Source organism: Lolium perenne, chromosome 4 (genome assembly GCF_019359855.2).
Source record: "Lolium perenne isolate Kyuss_39 chromosome 4, Kyuss_2.0, whole genome shotgun sequence".
Classification (NCBI taxonomy): domain Eukaryota; kingdom Viridiplantae; phylum Streptophyta; class Magnoliopsida; order Poales; family Poaceae; genus Lolium; species Lolium perenne.
In genome coordinates this window covers 28,922,375-28,935,889 of record NC_067247.2, presented here as the reverse complement: position 1 = coordinate 28,935,889, position 13,515 = coordinate 28,922,375, and the positions used below count along the sequence as shown (strand labels likewise).

General features: G+C 51.3%; 1 protein-coding gene across 1 annotated transcript; it reads right to left on the bottom strand.

Moving 5' to 3' along the window:
* Window positions 1–503: 503 nt before the first annotated feature.
* On the bottom strand, window positions 504–1,998 carry LOC127346649 (uncharacterized). Its single transcript, XM_071828898.1, has 6 exons — window positions 1,989–1,998; window positions 1,691–1,881; window positions 1,401–1,595; window positions 1,147–1,320; window positions 953–1,044; window positions 504–594 (listed from the first exon to the last, which is right to left on the bottom strand). Exons 1-6 carry the CDS (start codon window positions 1,996–1,998, stop codon window positions 504–506), a joined length of 753 nt encoding a protein of 250 aa, XP_071684999.1.
* Between the last annotated feature and the right edge of the window lie 11,517 nt (window positions 1,999–13,515).

Genomic DNA, 13,515 nt, shown 5'->3' with positions numbered 1-13,515 from the left:
ACATCGAGCACACATAGTTCATGCATACAATCCGTTACATAGAGTCCACATCGAACACATATAGTTCATGCATAGCAATGTCCATTATTACAATCCATAACAAGTGCGAACAATCCATTGCAACGACGACGAGTGCACGAAGACCATGCCATCAACCTTGTCCTCCTCCGCTTCCGCCGGCCTCATTGTCATTGCCTTGTGACATAAAATCTATAAGCAGGTTGATGGAATGAACATTTGCATTTGCATATTGAACACTTGAACAAGTACAAGTAGCGGGTTGGGCACAAGAGGACTCACCGAGGTTCATGCTCCGGATGATGTTCATGTTGTTGACGGTGATAGGTGTCCCCGGGGTCTGAGTGGGCGGTGGCGGCATCCACATGGAGTAAGGTGGAGGAGGAAGACTCCCCGGTGGAGAAGACAGAGCCGTCGGCTCATGAGCCAGCTCATCCGTGCTCGCTGCTGCTGCATCATCTCGCCCTGCTGTTGCATCTCTTGCATCATCGTGTGCTGCTGCTGGTACTGCAGAATCTGCTGCTCCATCTGCGCCCTTTGCTCCTGGGTCGCCTGCTCCTTCGCTGCCATCTCCTCCTACGTTGTGTTGCCGCGATGTCATTAACATTTCAATGGAAAGCATGTAAAGGAAATGTAGAGACCCGAGGAAGAACATACCCGTAACCGCTCGACGGCTAGATCCGAAGCCCGTGGCCGGGGCTCTACCTCGGCTGGCCGCTCTTACGACCACGACGGATGCTGGCGGAGAGAGGGAACCCTCGCTGGGTCGACGCACCCGTCACCAAACCATAGGCGGCCATGCTTCAAGCCTTCTCCCGCAAGCACCGCGACCTCGTGGTCAAAGTCCTCGGCCTCCGGATTGGCGTCCTCGCCGTGCTTCGCTTGAACTTGGAGACATACGCCGTGCACTTTGGGTCTCGGATTGCGGGTTAACCCACAAGGACCCCGTCTCGGGATCGGCGTCTTCCTTTGCTTCATCTTCTTTAGCACGGCAAAGACGTTAGGCTTCGCTCCTGTCCTGACTTCCTGCAAAAGAGAACATGTAATTGAGTGAAGTGACACACCCTTGCGGAGTTAACAAATATATAACATGAATTCAAAGACTGAAGGAACCATTAATTTGCTCACCTCCTTCTGCAGGTGAAGAGAGATGGGGATGCTGCCTTGGATATGCGATCCACCTCGCATCTCTGCCCGCTTCGCCTTGCCCTCCTCGTGCTTCTTGAGGTACTGGGGGCATGTCCACCACATGACCATCGCACGAAAGCACCTATCGTCGTTGCCGACGTACTGAGGAGGGTTCTACATGCACAAGATAAACCCATTATGGTAAAATAAACTACATGGCGATAAAGAAATCAATAACACATAAATGCAAATACCTGCAAGTACTGCCACGGCTGCATGAGCGTGTCGCGAGCGTCCTCCTTACTCATGTGGACGAAGCGGTCGGCGTGCCAGTCGCGGACGCATTGAATACGTGCCTCGTAGTGCATGCCAGTCACCCTCTTCCTTGCAAGCTGGTGTAGGACATCATCGCACGCATTCTCCTTGCCCTCGGCCCTCTTGAAGTATTTCTGCAACCATGCACATAGGTAAAACAAGGGGCATTAGTGCAATTATTGTGAACCAAGGAGAGTGTATGAATGGTAAGAAGTCAAAAGTCACGTACCCAGAATTTGGCAACAACCATATCCGCCGCGGTGCCGCGGCCAAGAGGATCTTCCGCGAGGCTGTAGTGCGCCCACCTCCAAGCTACGTCGCAGCCACCAGTAGGGAAGTTGACTATCCCAGGGAAATACCACCTAAGTAGGCCCCCAAGGATGTTCGAGTACCCACGTGGAGGTCTCTGCGTCGGGTCTTCTAACTGGAACGAGCTGCACCATGAAACGACAACATCAATATGTATGTGATAATAATTTTGATAATGACAAAATTGCGATAACGAAATGCCAAAAAATAACATGTACCTCCTTCCATAGGGCACAAGAACAACGTGCCTGTAGCGCCAGCTTCTCCGCCGAGGGAGCTGTGTTATCCCACGCCGATATGGCTTCCTATCACGTGGCCTCGGCCTCTCCAAAGCTGGAACGCACCGGTAATCCTCCGGCTCACACCACTCTAGGCTTGGATCAGGATCGAACACTAAGTTCCCCAACCCCTCATCCTCCGAGAGGTCCTCCTCGTCCCCCTCCTCCTCCTGGTCCTCCCCACCCCCCTCCTCCTCCTGGTCCTCCCCACCCACCTCCTCCTCCTGGTCCTCCCAACCCCCGTGGTGCTCCTGGTCCTCCTCCTCGTCATCATCATCGGCTGCGGGAGGGGGGCTAGGACTAGGAGTGAGTACCCGCGTCGCATTCTTCCTACGCGGCCGCCCTGTGGGAGCGACGGAGGGGGCTAGGAGGGGGGGTAGTAGCTCGGCCCCGCCTCGAAGTCCCTACACCTACCAAGTCCTTGAGCTTCTTTTTAAGACCGCCACCCCTTTTTTTTGGCGGCATGCTTCAATCACCTGCAAACACAAATGAAGAGAGTGGTTTATTAGTACGCAATATTGTAAAGAGATAAATATTAGTGAAAGCAACAGAAATATAAGTAGATGAACATTAATGAAAGCAACAAATAATGCAAAAGGATGAACATTAATTAATTAGTGGAAGCAACAAATAGCTACCATAGAGTTCTCTCAAACATAGCACGGAGTTCTTACAAATAACCTAGCTAGACAATCTCTATTACACGGAGTTATTACAAATAGGCTAGCCTCACAATTACTACTACATAGATCAGTAGCCTGTGTCGCCATCCGTGATTGGACCGCGTGTCTCCTCATCGTCATCAGGCTCGGCGAACCAATAATCATCAATGAAACCTGGAGGTGGTCCATCCGCATCGAGGTCAATCCCTGCTTTGAACGCCTCGAGCAAACTCAGGTCTTCCGGGGCACAGACATCCTCAGCTTCATCTTCTGCATTGTCTCCATCCATGCCCGCGTCTTCTTGTTCATCGTCTACGACCATGTCATCGATAGTCGGCAAGCCGATTGTGAAATGGCCGGGGAGCCCTTCTTCCTGATAAAACTCGACACTCCTTGCTGAGGGGTCTACGCGGAGGTAATCGTCCTTGTTTGGCGGGGGCGGCCTATTGCGTGAAGGCACCGTCATCACAACATCCCATCCATGTAGACGTTTTGTCGGGTTTCTGCACGCGTACGGGAGATAGAATACTTGAAAGGCCTGGGTTGCCAAGATGTACACATCCTCTCCCTTATAAACGGAGTTCCTTTCAACTTCGACCAACCCAATTTCAGGATCCCGTCTCACCCGACGTGGGTCAAACCAATGGCATTTGAAGACGACGGGATTTAGCCCTTTGTGAAACCCGTAATTCAGCTCGTATATACCCTCGACTCTTCCATAGTAATGGAGCCCATCATCACCTTGACATACCACCCCACTATTTATTGTCTTCGCGTTGGGCCGGCTTGTTGTGTATTGATGGGTCTGGAAGCGATACCCGTTCACGTCATAGGAGTTGAACGCTTCTACGGAATGGTCAAAGCCCCTAGCAATTTTTCTTAGCTCTGACTTCATCTCTTTGTCAGTTCTTGCCTACAAGTTTAGCACAAGAAGTTTAGAACGAGAAATGACCGATAAATGTAGGAAGTGCTAGCTAATTTGGATAGAATAGTACCAAATTACAAAACCAGCTCTTTGAAACCGAAACCGCCTCCCTTATCGAAAATTTGCTTGGATTCTTCCGGGGTAGGCTCCCTGTGGGTATTCTTCCAATGTATAGCCTTGAATTTCCTATACCGATGAAAAGAGGAAGAGTTAGCCACGAACATACGAGTGAACGTTTGCGAATAATTAAATGGTTCGCACTTACTCGATGTACGGCTTCACTTCGACCATGGTGTTTAAGACATACGAGTGGATCAAGGTCCGCTCAGGTAGGTCCGTTCTGTACGGCTTCGAGCCACTTGACTTGCCACCAAGCCCCACGAAGATGCTAAGCTTGGGTACTTCTTCATTGTTGGCGGCATTTAAACGGAGGACCGGGTTGTGCTTTGTGGGAATGTTGGGATCATAGTGCTTAGTGGTGAAGTTTGCCACCTCCACGTTCAGGACTGCCTCGGCTATGGATGCTTCGATCTTGCATTTATTGCCAGTCATTTGACGAAGCTTTTGTGTTTCTCTCTCGGGACCAAACTGCCAACGGCCCCAATTCGGGCCCCCCTTTAAGCACTCCTCCGCGAGGTGCAGGATCATGTGTTGCATCGGATTAAAAAACCCTGGAGGAAAGATCTTCTCGGATCGCAAAGCAACACGGGTGCCTCTTCATCCAGCTTCTCAATCACTTTAGTGTCTAACTCCCTAGCACAAATGCGGCGGAAGAAAAACTCAACCTCGCTAGCACTCGCCAAGTCTTCTCAGGGACATAGCCTCGAATCATCACCGGCATTATCCGCTCAAGCCATATGTGGTAGTCATGACTCTTCAGTCCTTGTACTCGCAGCGTTTCAATGTTCAGGCCCCTCATCCAGTTGGCTGCGAACCCATCGGGGAAAAACAAGGAGTCCTTCATCCATTGGAAGACCTCCCTTTTTTGGGCCTTTGTGAGGCGTAACGGAGCGTGTGGCTTAGTCCAAGTTTTTTTGGCACCATTAGGTGGCTGCATGTTCAACTCCGGCCTATCACACCACCTTTCTTGATCAATTCGAGCCTTTATGTTATCCTTCGTCTTCTCAGTGTCCACAATCGTGCTCCAAATGGCTTCACTGATATTCTTCTCGGTGTGCATTACATCAATGTTATGCGGGAGCTCGAGAAACTCAAAGTAAGGGAGCTTCCATAAGCACGGCTTGTGAGTCCATTGGTGTGTCTCCCCATATCCTAAGAAACCATTCCCATCAGGGCTAGGCTGAAGAGCATCTAACTCGGCCTTGATTTCCGTTCCGGTCTTCGGAATTGGCTTCGGGCCACGGACAACACGGCCTTTCTTGAAACTCTTTACATCACTCCTGTATGCATGCCTCCGCTCAAGGAACTGTCGAGCTTCATCAAAGCATGAATACTTGCCTCCCTTGTTTAGCCAGAAGAAAGTCACGGCCTGTCTGCACTGTGGGCAAGGCCACTTCCCATGTGTACACCACCCGCAGAACAAAGCACGTGCTGGCAGGTCATGCAGGGACGTGTGGTACCACACATACATATCGAAGTACTCCTTCTTTGATGCGTCATATGTTCGGATCCCGCGACCTTCCCAGCCACGAACCAAGTCATCCACCAGCGGTTCCAGGTACACATTCATGTTCTTGCCCGGGTATTTGGGCCCTGGGATTATCATCGACACAAACATGTTCTCTGATCTCATGCAGACGCCAGGGGGGAGGTTCATGGGAATAACAAACACTGGCCAACAACTGTATACTGCAGCCGACATACCATATGGATTGAACCCATCAGTTGATATCGCAACTGCTACGCTCCTCGGGTCACCTGCTTTCAATGGAAATTTCTTCACAAAGTTCTTCCATGCAGTACCATCCGACGGATGTATCATCTTGTCGGTGTATCTGTTTCCTTCCACGGCCCACCTCATCTGCTGGGCAGTATCCTCGGTCATGAAGAGCCGCTGGATCCTCGGTAGAACTGGAAGATAGCGGAGGATATTCTTGGCAACCGTGGTCTGCCTCTTCTGACCATCACCATTGCGGTCTACCTCAAAGTACCTAGAGGAATTGCATTTGATGCAATAATTTGTGTCAGCGTGCTCCTCTCTGAATAGCATGCATCCCTTTGGACAAGCGTGTATCTGCTGAGATGACATCTTAAGGTCACTGAGCAATTTGGTCGAATAGTAGAAGTTTTGCGGCAAGAGGTGCCCTTTCGGCAGAAGGCTGCCTACGATGACCAGAAGTTCATCGAACCCATCTCTGCACAAGTTCCTATGGCACTTCAAGGCCATAAGGCGAGCGATGGCATCTAGTTGGGTAACCTCTGTATTTTCATGTAGGGGTTTCTGCGAAGCAAACAGAGCCTCATAGTACTCCTTTGTGTTTTCCTCCGGGTCCTCACTTGTCTCCGCATCCTGAGGTGTCTCCACCTCTACATGAGAGCTTTCAGGCACATTACCATTAGCCAAGTTTTCTAAGCACCTATCAAAACCAGTGTCATATTCCCCCCTAGGTTGAATCTGCCGCACCTCCTTCCTAGCACGTTTCTTTGCCTTTTCTCCATGGTAAGTCCAAATCTGTAGGACGGTGTGAACCCAAACTTGATCAGGTGCATACTCATAGTTTCCTTGTCCTGTGCCTTTCGGTTAGCGCACTTACTACAAGGGCACCAAACACTTATAGGTCTGCTAGGGATGGCAAACGCCCTATCCACAAACTGCTCGGTCTTTTCTCCCCATTCATCAAGATAGTTCCACTGACTGATTCTGCCATCGTACATCCAGCCACGATTATCCATCCTCTAATCAGCAACAAAACAGACGAACATAGCATTTATATATCAAATAGGAAATAAATGCATCATATATTTATTTATTTTACGCGTGCATCAACCTGAAACTCTACTAGGTGGGCTCCTAGCAGCCGCCGGATCCGCAGATTGAGCACGTTCTCCCAGCTCTACCCCGATCCGAGACAGAATTTGGCAGCACCTCCCCGCTGCTCTCCCGATACACGTCTCGGCAAAAAGCCGAGAGGGGTGTGCATCCGGAGAACAAGGGGAGGCGCCACCGAAATCCTGTCTCGGATCGGGTAGAGCACGGAGAACGTACCCAACTACGCATCCGCCGGCTGTCCCGATAAATGCCGTAAGAGTTACGGTTCATAATATGCGAGACCACTAATGCATATTTATCCGCGTAACCCTTACGGTCGGGAAGAGACGCCTAGGTATCGCGACAGACTTGGTGATCTAGACACAAAAAAAAACCTAGGTACAAGAGAGGCGAACGGATTCTCACCCTCGAAGCGTGATCGACAGCCGGCGAAGAAGATCAACAACCCTCCGGCAAAATCCACTCCGGAAAAAAGGTCCCTCTAAGCAACGCTCATCAAGCACCACGACAACACAGGCCCCTGTGTCCACCTCGAAACATCGTCTGCATAATGAGAAAAACTACAACAATTAGCATGCATATTTATTTTAACTACCTACATAGCTAACCTACAAATAATTTCTAGCACTACATCACTACCAACAAATAATTACAACTACAACTAACCTAAAGAGCTACTCCCTCCGGTCGATTACAAATAATTTCTAGCACTACATCATTACAAATAACTAGGACAATACCCGTGCTTCGCAACGGCTGGATAATCAAGCGGCGCTCCAAGATGATTGATGCGCTTCTCTCATTCTCTTACAAATAACTAGGACAATACCCGTTACAACTACAACTAACCTAAAGAGCTACTCCCTCCGGTTGATTTTGCAGTTCATCATTTCCAAACAAATTTTGAACAAAAGCCGATCCAAGATGATTGATGCGCTTCTCTCATTCTCTGTCCTTACAATGATGTACATGTCCAGTAGCAATAAAAAGGGAGATGCTACAACTAACCTGTCGATTTTGCAGGGGCCGAGGTGGAGGAGGGGGGCAGCCGGCCGAGGTGGAGGAGGAGGGCAGGGCCCGAGGTGGAGGAGGGGGCAGCCGGCCGAGGTGGAGGAGGAGGGCAGGGGCCGGGGCGGGCGAGCAGCACCAGCACAAGGCCGGCGCGCGAGCAGCAGCTGCCCGAGGTGGAGGAGGAGGGCAGGGGCCGGGGCGGGCGAGCAGCACCAGCAGCAGGCCGGCGGGCGAGCAGCAGCTGGCCGGCGCGCGAGCCGCCGAGAGCACCCGGGGCGCGCGGCAGCAGCAGCCGGGGAGGGGCCCGCGGCGGTGGCGGCGTGGGCGACTCCGGCGGCGCGGGTGGGGCTCGGGAGGGTGGGGAGAGAGGTGAGGCGTGGGCGGGGCAGCGGACGGCGGCGGCGGAGGTGAGGCGTGGGCGGCGGCGGCGTTGGAGGAGATGCAGAGAGGTGGCTAGCGCGCGTGTGGAGGTGGAGGCTGTGGTCGGCACGAGATGTGGTTAATTATTGCCTCTTTGCCGTGCAAACGGTCTTTGCCGTGCGCGCGATGCCCTTTGCCGTGCGGCAAAGGCTTTGCCGTGCGCCAGGGCGCTTTGCCGTGCGCCCTTGTCCTTTGCCGTGCGCTAGTGCACGGCAACGTTTTTTTTTTATTTTACCATTTCAATTTTCATATGTGAAAATTTTATTTTATTTCAAATTAAATTAAACCTGTTTTTCCAACATGCATGAGTACTTTTTAATAATGTTCTTACCATGTTTTCTTATAACTATAGGGGTGCAAAACTCGATCACCTAAATCCTAACAATAACTGTCGGTGCACACACAATACCGCTGTTTTGAGGTGACGAGGGGGAGAACAACCGCCGGAGGCTACCATGTGCCAAAGGGTCCCAATCTTGGTTCTCCATGTGTATATGTCCTAAACAAAGCTAATAGAATGAAAAAGTACATTGGTGCACCCTAGCACGGAGAAATCTAGGGGGGTAGACCCGCCGGGGCACAGCGTTCATTGTTTCGGGGGGAGGAGGGGGAGAACGACCGCCGGAGCACCGGAACCCCACAAAACCTTGCATGTGGACCTATGATATGTGTCAAAGTGTGATGCAAGGTGTAATGGTGCAAAAGTAGCTCCCCTAAACCCTAAACTGGGGAGGCTTCGAGCCCTAAACCCCTCTAAATCCCTAAACCACGACGCCGGAGCTGCAGAACCATGCATCATAAACAGCTAACCCTAACCCTAAACCCTAAACCTATACCTAACCATAAATACTTAACCTTTAACCTAAACCCTAGCCCTAGCCCCTAAACCCTAGCCCTAACCCTACACCTAACCCTAACCAGTAGATCAGGCACACCGTCGATCGTGTGATAATGGCTCTAGCTGCGGGTATATATGTGCCAAAGGGTCTCAATCTTGGTTCTCCATGTGTATATGTCCTAAACAAACCTAAAAGAATGAAAAGTTACATTGGTGCACCCTCGCGCGGAGAAATCTAGGGGGGTAGACCCGCCGGGGCACACGTTCCGCTGTTTTGGGGGGGAGGAGGGGGATAACGACCGCCGGAGCACCGGAACCCCACCAAACCTTGCATGTGGACCTATGATATGTGTCAAAGTGTGGTGCAAGGTCTAATGGTGCAAAAGTAGCTCCCCTAAACCCTAAACCCTAAACTGGGGAGGCTTCGAGCCCTAAACCCCTCTAAATCCCTAAACCACGACGCCGGAGCTGCAGAACCATGCATCATAAACCCTAACCCTAACCCTAAACCCTAAACCTATACCTAACCATAAATACTTACCCTTTAACCTAAACCCTAGCCCTAGCCCCTAAACCCTAGCCCTAACCCTACACCTAACCCTAACCAAGAGACTGTGCACACCGTCGATCGTGTGATAATGGCTCTAGCTGCTGGTATATGTGCCAAAGGGTCCCAATCTTTGGTTCTCCATGTGTATATGTACTAAACAAACCTAAAGGAATGAAAAGTTACATTGGTGCACCCTCGCGCGGAGAAATCTAGGGGGGTAGACTACTGGGCACACGTTCCATTGCTTTTGGGGGAGGAGGGGAGAACGACCGCCGGAGCACCGGAACCCCACCAAACCTTGCATGTGGACCTATTCTATGTGTCAAAGTGTGATGCAAGGTGTGATTCACAAAATGGTGCATGGCATGGATCCCGGTCTGACATTCCTCACCTTCGGGCGATAACACTTACGATTCCTGGACGTGTACGCTGAAGTGTCCCGCCGCGGGTATATCGGGGGCTAGACTGTGCCAAAGGGTGCCACACATGGTTTTCCATATGTCCATGGACTAAACAAACCTAAACCTATGAAAAGTTACATTGGTGCACCCTCGCGCGGAGAAATCTAGGGGGGTAGACCCGCCGGGGCACGCGTTCCGCTGTTTTGGGGGAGGAGGGGGATAACGACCGCCGGAGCACCGGAACCCCACCAAACCTTGCATGTGGACCTATGATATGTTTCAAAGTGTGGTGCAAGGTCTAATGGTGCAAAAGTAGCTCCCCTAAACCCTAAACCCTAAACTGGGGAGGCTTCGAGCCCTAAACCCCTCTAAATCCCTAAACCACGACGCCGGAGCTGCAGAACCATGCATCATAAACCCTAACCCTAACCCTAAACCCTAAACCTATACCTAACCATAAATACTTACCCTTTAACCTAAACCCTAGCCCTAGCCCCTAAACCCTAGCCCTAACCCTACACCTAACCCTAACCAAGAGACCATGCACACCGTCGATCGTGTGATAATGGCTCTAGTCAGCTGGTATATGTGCCAAAGGGTCCCAACATTTGGTTGTACATTTGTATATGTACTAAACAAACCTAAACCAATGAAAAGTTACATTGGTGCACCCTCGCGCGGAGAAATCTAGGGGGGTAGACCCGCCGGGGCACACGTTCATTGTTTTGGGGGAGGAGGGGATAACGACCGCCGAGCACCGGAACCCCACCAAACCTTGCATGTGGACCTATGATATGTGTCAAAGTGTGATGCAAGGTGTGATTCACAAAATGGTGCATGGCATTGATCCCCGGTCTGACATTCCTCACCTTCGGGCGATAACACTTAACAGATTCCTGGACGTGTACGCTGAAGTGTCCCGCCGCGGGTATATCGGGGGCTAGACTGTGCCAAAGGGTGCCACACATGGTTTTCCATATGTCCATGGACTAAACAAACCTAAACCTATGAAAAGTTACATTGGTGCACCCTCGCGCGGAGAAATCTAGGGGTAGACCCGCCGGGGCACACGTTACTGTTTTGGGGGGAGGAGGGGGATAACGACCGCCGGAGCACCGGAACCCCACCAAACCTTGCATGTGGACCTATTCTATGTGTCAAAGTGTGATGCAAGGTGTGATTCACAAAATGGTGCATGGCATGGATCCCCGGTCTGACATTCCTCACCTTCGGGCGATAACACTTAATGCATTCCCCGGACGTGTACGCTGAAGTGTCCCGCCGCGGTATATCGGGGGCTAGACTGTGCCAAAGGGTGCCACACATGGTTTTCCATATGTCCATGGACTAAACAAACCTAAACCTATGAAAAGTTACATTGGTGCACCCTCGCGGAGAAATCTAGGGGGTAGACCCGCCGGGGCACACGTTCATTGTTTTGGGGGAGGAGGGGGATAACGACCGCCGGAGCACCGAAACCCCACCAAACCTTGCATGTGGACCTATTCTATGTGTCAAAGTGTGATGCTAGGTGTGATTCACAAAATGGTGCATGGCATGGATCCCCGGTCGACATTCCTCACCTTCGGGCGATAACACTTACCGATTCTGGACGTGTACGCTGAAGTGTCCCGCCGCGGGTATATCGGGGGCTAGACTGTGCCAAAGGGTGCCACACATGGTTTTCCATATGTCCATGGACTAAACAAACCTAAACCTATGAAAAGTTACATTGGTGCACCCTCGCGCGGAGAAATCTAGGGGGGTAGAACCCCCCGGGCAAAAGTTACCCATTTTTTGGGGGAGGAGGGGGATAACGACCGCCGGAGCACCGGAACCCCACCAAACCTTGCATGTGGACCTATGATATGTGTCAAAGTGTGATGCTAGGTCTAATGGTGCAAAAGTAGCTCCCCTAAACCCTAAACCCTAAACCGGGGAGGCTTGAGCCCTAAACCCCTCTAAATCCCTAAACCACGACGCCTTGAGCCGCAGTAACCATGCATCATAAACCCTAACCCTAACCCTAAACCCTAAACCTATACCTAACCATAAATACTTACCCTTTAACCTAAACCCTAGCCCTAGCCCCTAAACCCTAGCCCTAACCCTACACCTAACCCTAACCAGTAGACCAGGCACACCGTCGATCGTGTGATAATGGCTCTAGCTGCTGGTATATGTGCCAAAGGGTCCCAATCTTTGGTTCTACATGTGTATATGTACTAAACAAACCTAAAAGAATGAAAAGTTACATTGGTGCACCCTCGCGCGGAGAAATCTAGGGGGGTAGACCCGCCGGGGCACGCGTTCCGCTGTTTTGGGGGGAGGAGGGGGATAACGACCGCCGGAGCACCGGAACCCCACCAAACCTTGCATGTGGACCTATGATATGTGTCAAAGTGTGATGCTAGGTCTAATGGTGCAAAAGTAGCTCCCCTAAACCCTAAACCCTAAACTGGGGAGGCTTCGAGCCCTAAACCCCTCTAAATCCCTAAACCACGACGCCGGAGCTGCAGAACCATGCATCATAAACCCTAACCCTAACCCTAAACCCTAAACCTATACCTAACCATAAATACTTACCCTTTAACCTAAACCCTAGCCCTAGCCCCTAAACCCTAGCCCTAACCCTACACCTAACCCTAACCAGTAGACCAGGCACACCGTCGATCGTGTGATAATGGCTCTAGCTGCTGGTATATGTGCCAAAGGGTCCCAATCTTTGGTTCTACATGTGTATATGTACTAAACAAACCTAAAAGAATGAAAAGTTACATTGGTGCACCCTCGCGCGGAGAAATCTAGGGGGGTAGACCCGCCGGGGCACACGTTCCGCTTTTTTGGGGGAGGAGGGGGATAACGACCGCCGGAGCACCGGAACCCCACCAAACCTTGCATGTGGACCTATGATATGTGTCAAAGTGTGATGCAAGGTGTGATTCACAAAATGGTGCATGGCATTGATCCCCGGTCTGACATTCCTCACCTTCGGGCGATAACACTTAACAGATTCCTGGACGTGTACGCTGAAGTGTCCCGCCGCGGGTATATCGGGGGCTAGACTGTGCCAAAGGGTGCCACACATGGTTTTACATATGTCCATGGACTAAACAAACCTAAACCTATGAAAAGTTACATTGGTGCACCCTCGCGCGGAGAAATCTAGGGGGGTAGACCCGCCGGGGCACACGTTCCGCTGTTTTGGGGGGAGGAGGGGGATAACGACCGCCGGAGCACCGGAACCCCACCAAACCTTGCATGTGGACCTATTCTATGTGTCAAAGTGTGATGCAAGGTGTGATTCACAAAATGGTGCATGGCATGGATCCCCGGTCTGACATTCCTCACCTTCGGGCGATAACACTTAATGCATTCCCGGACGTGTACGTCGAAGTGTCCCGCCGCGGGTATATCGGGGGCTAGACTGTGCCAAAGGGTGCCACACATGGTTTTCCATATGTCCATGGACTAAACAAACCTAAACCTATGAAAAGTTACATTGGTGCACCCTCGCGCGGAGAAATCTAGGGGTAGACCCGCCGGGCATGCGTTCCATTGTTTTGGGGGAGGAGGGGGATAACGACCGCCGGAGCACCGGAACCCCACCAAACCTTGCATGTGGACCTATGATATGTGTCAAAGTGTGATGCTAGGTCTAATGGTGCAAAAGAAGCTCACAAAAACACTAAACCCAAATCAGCGGAGGC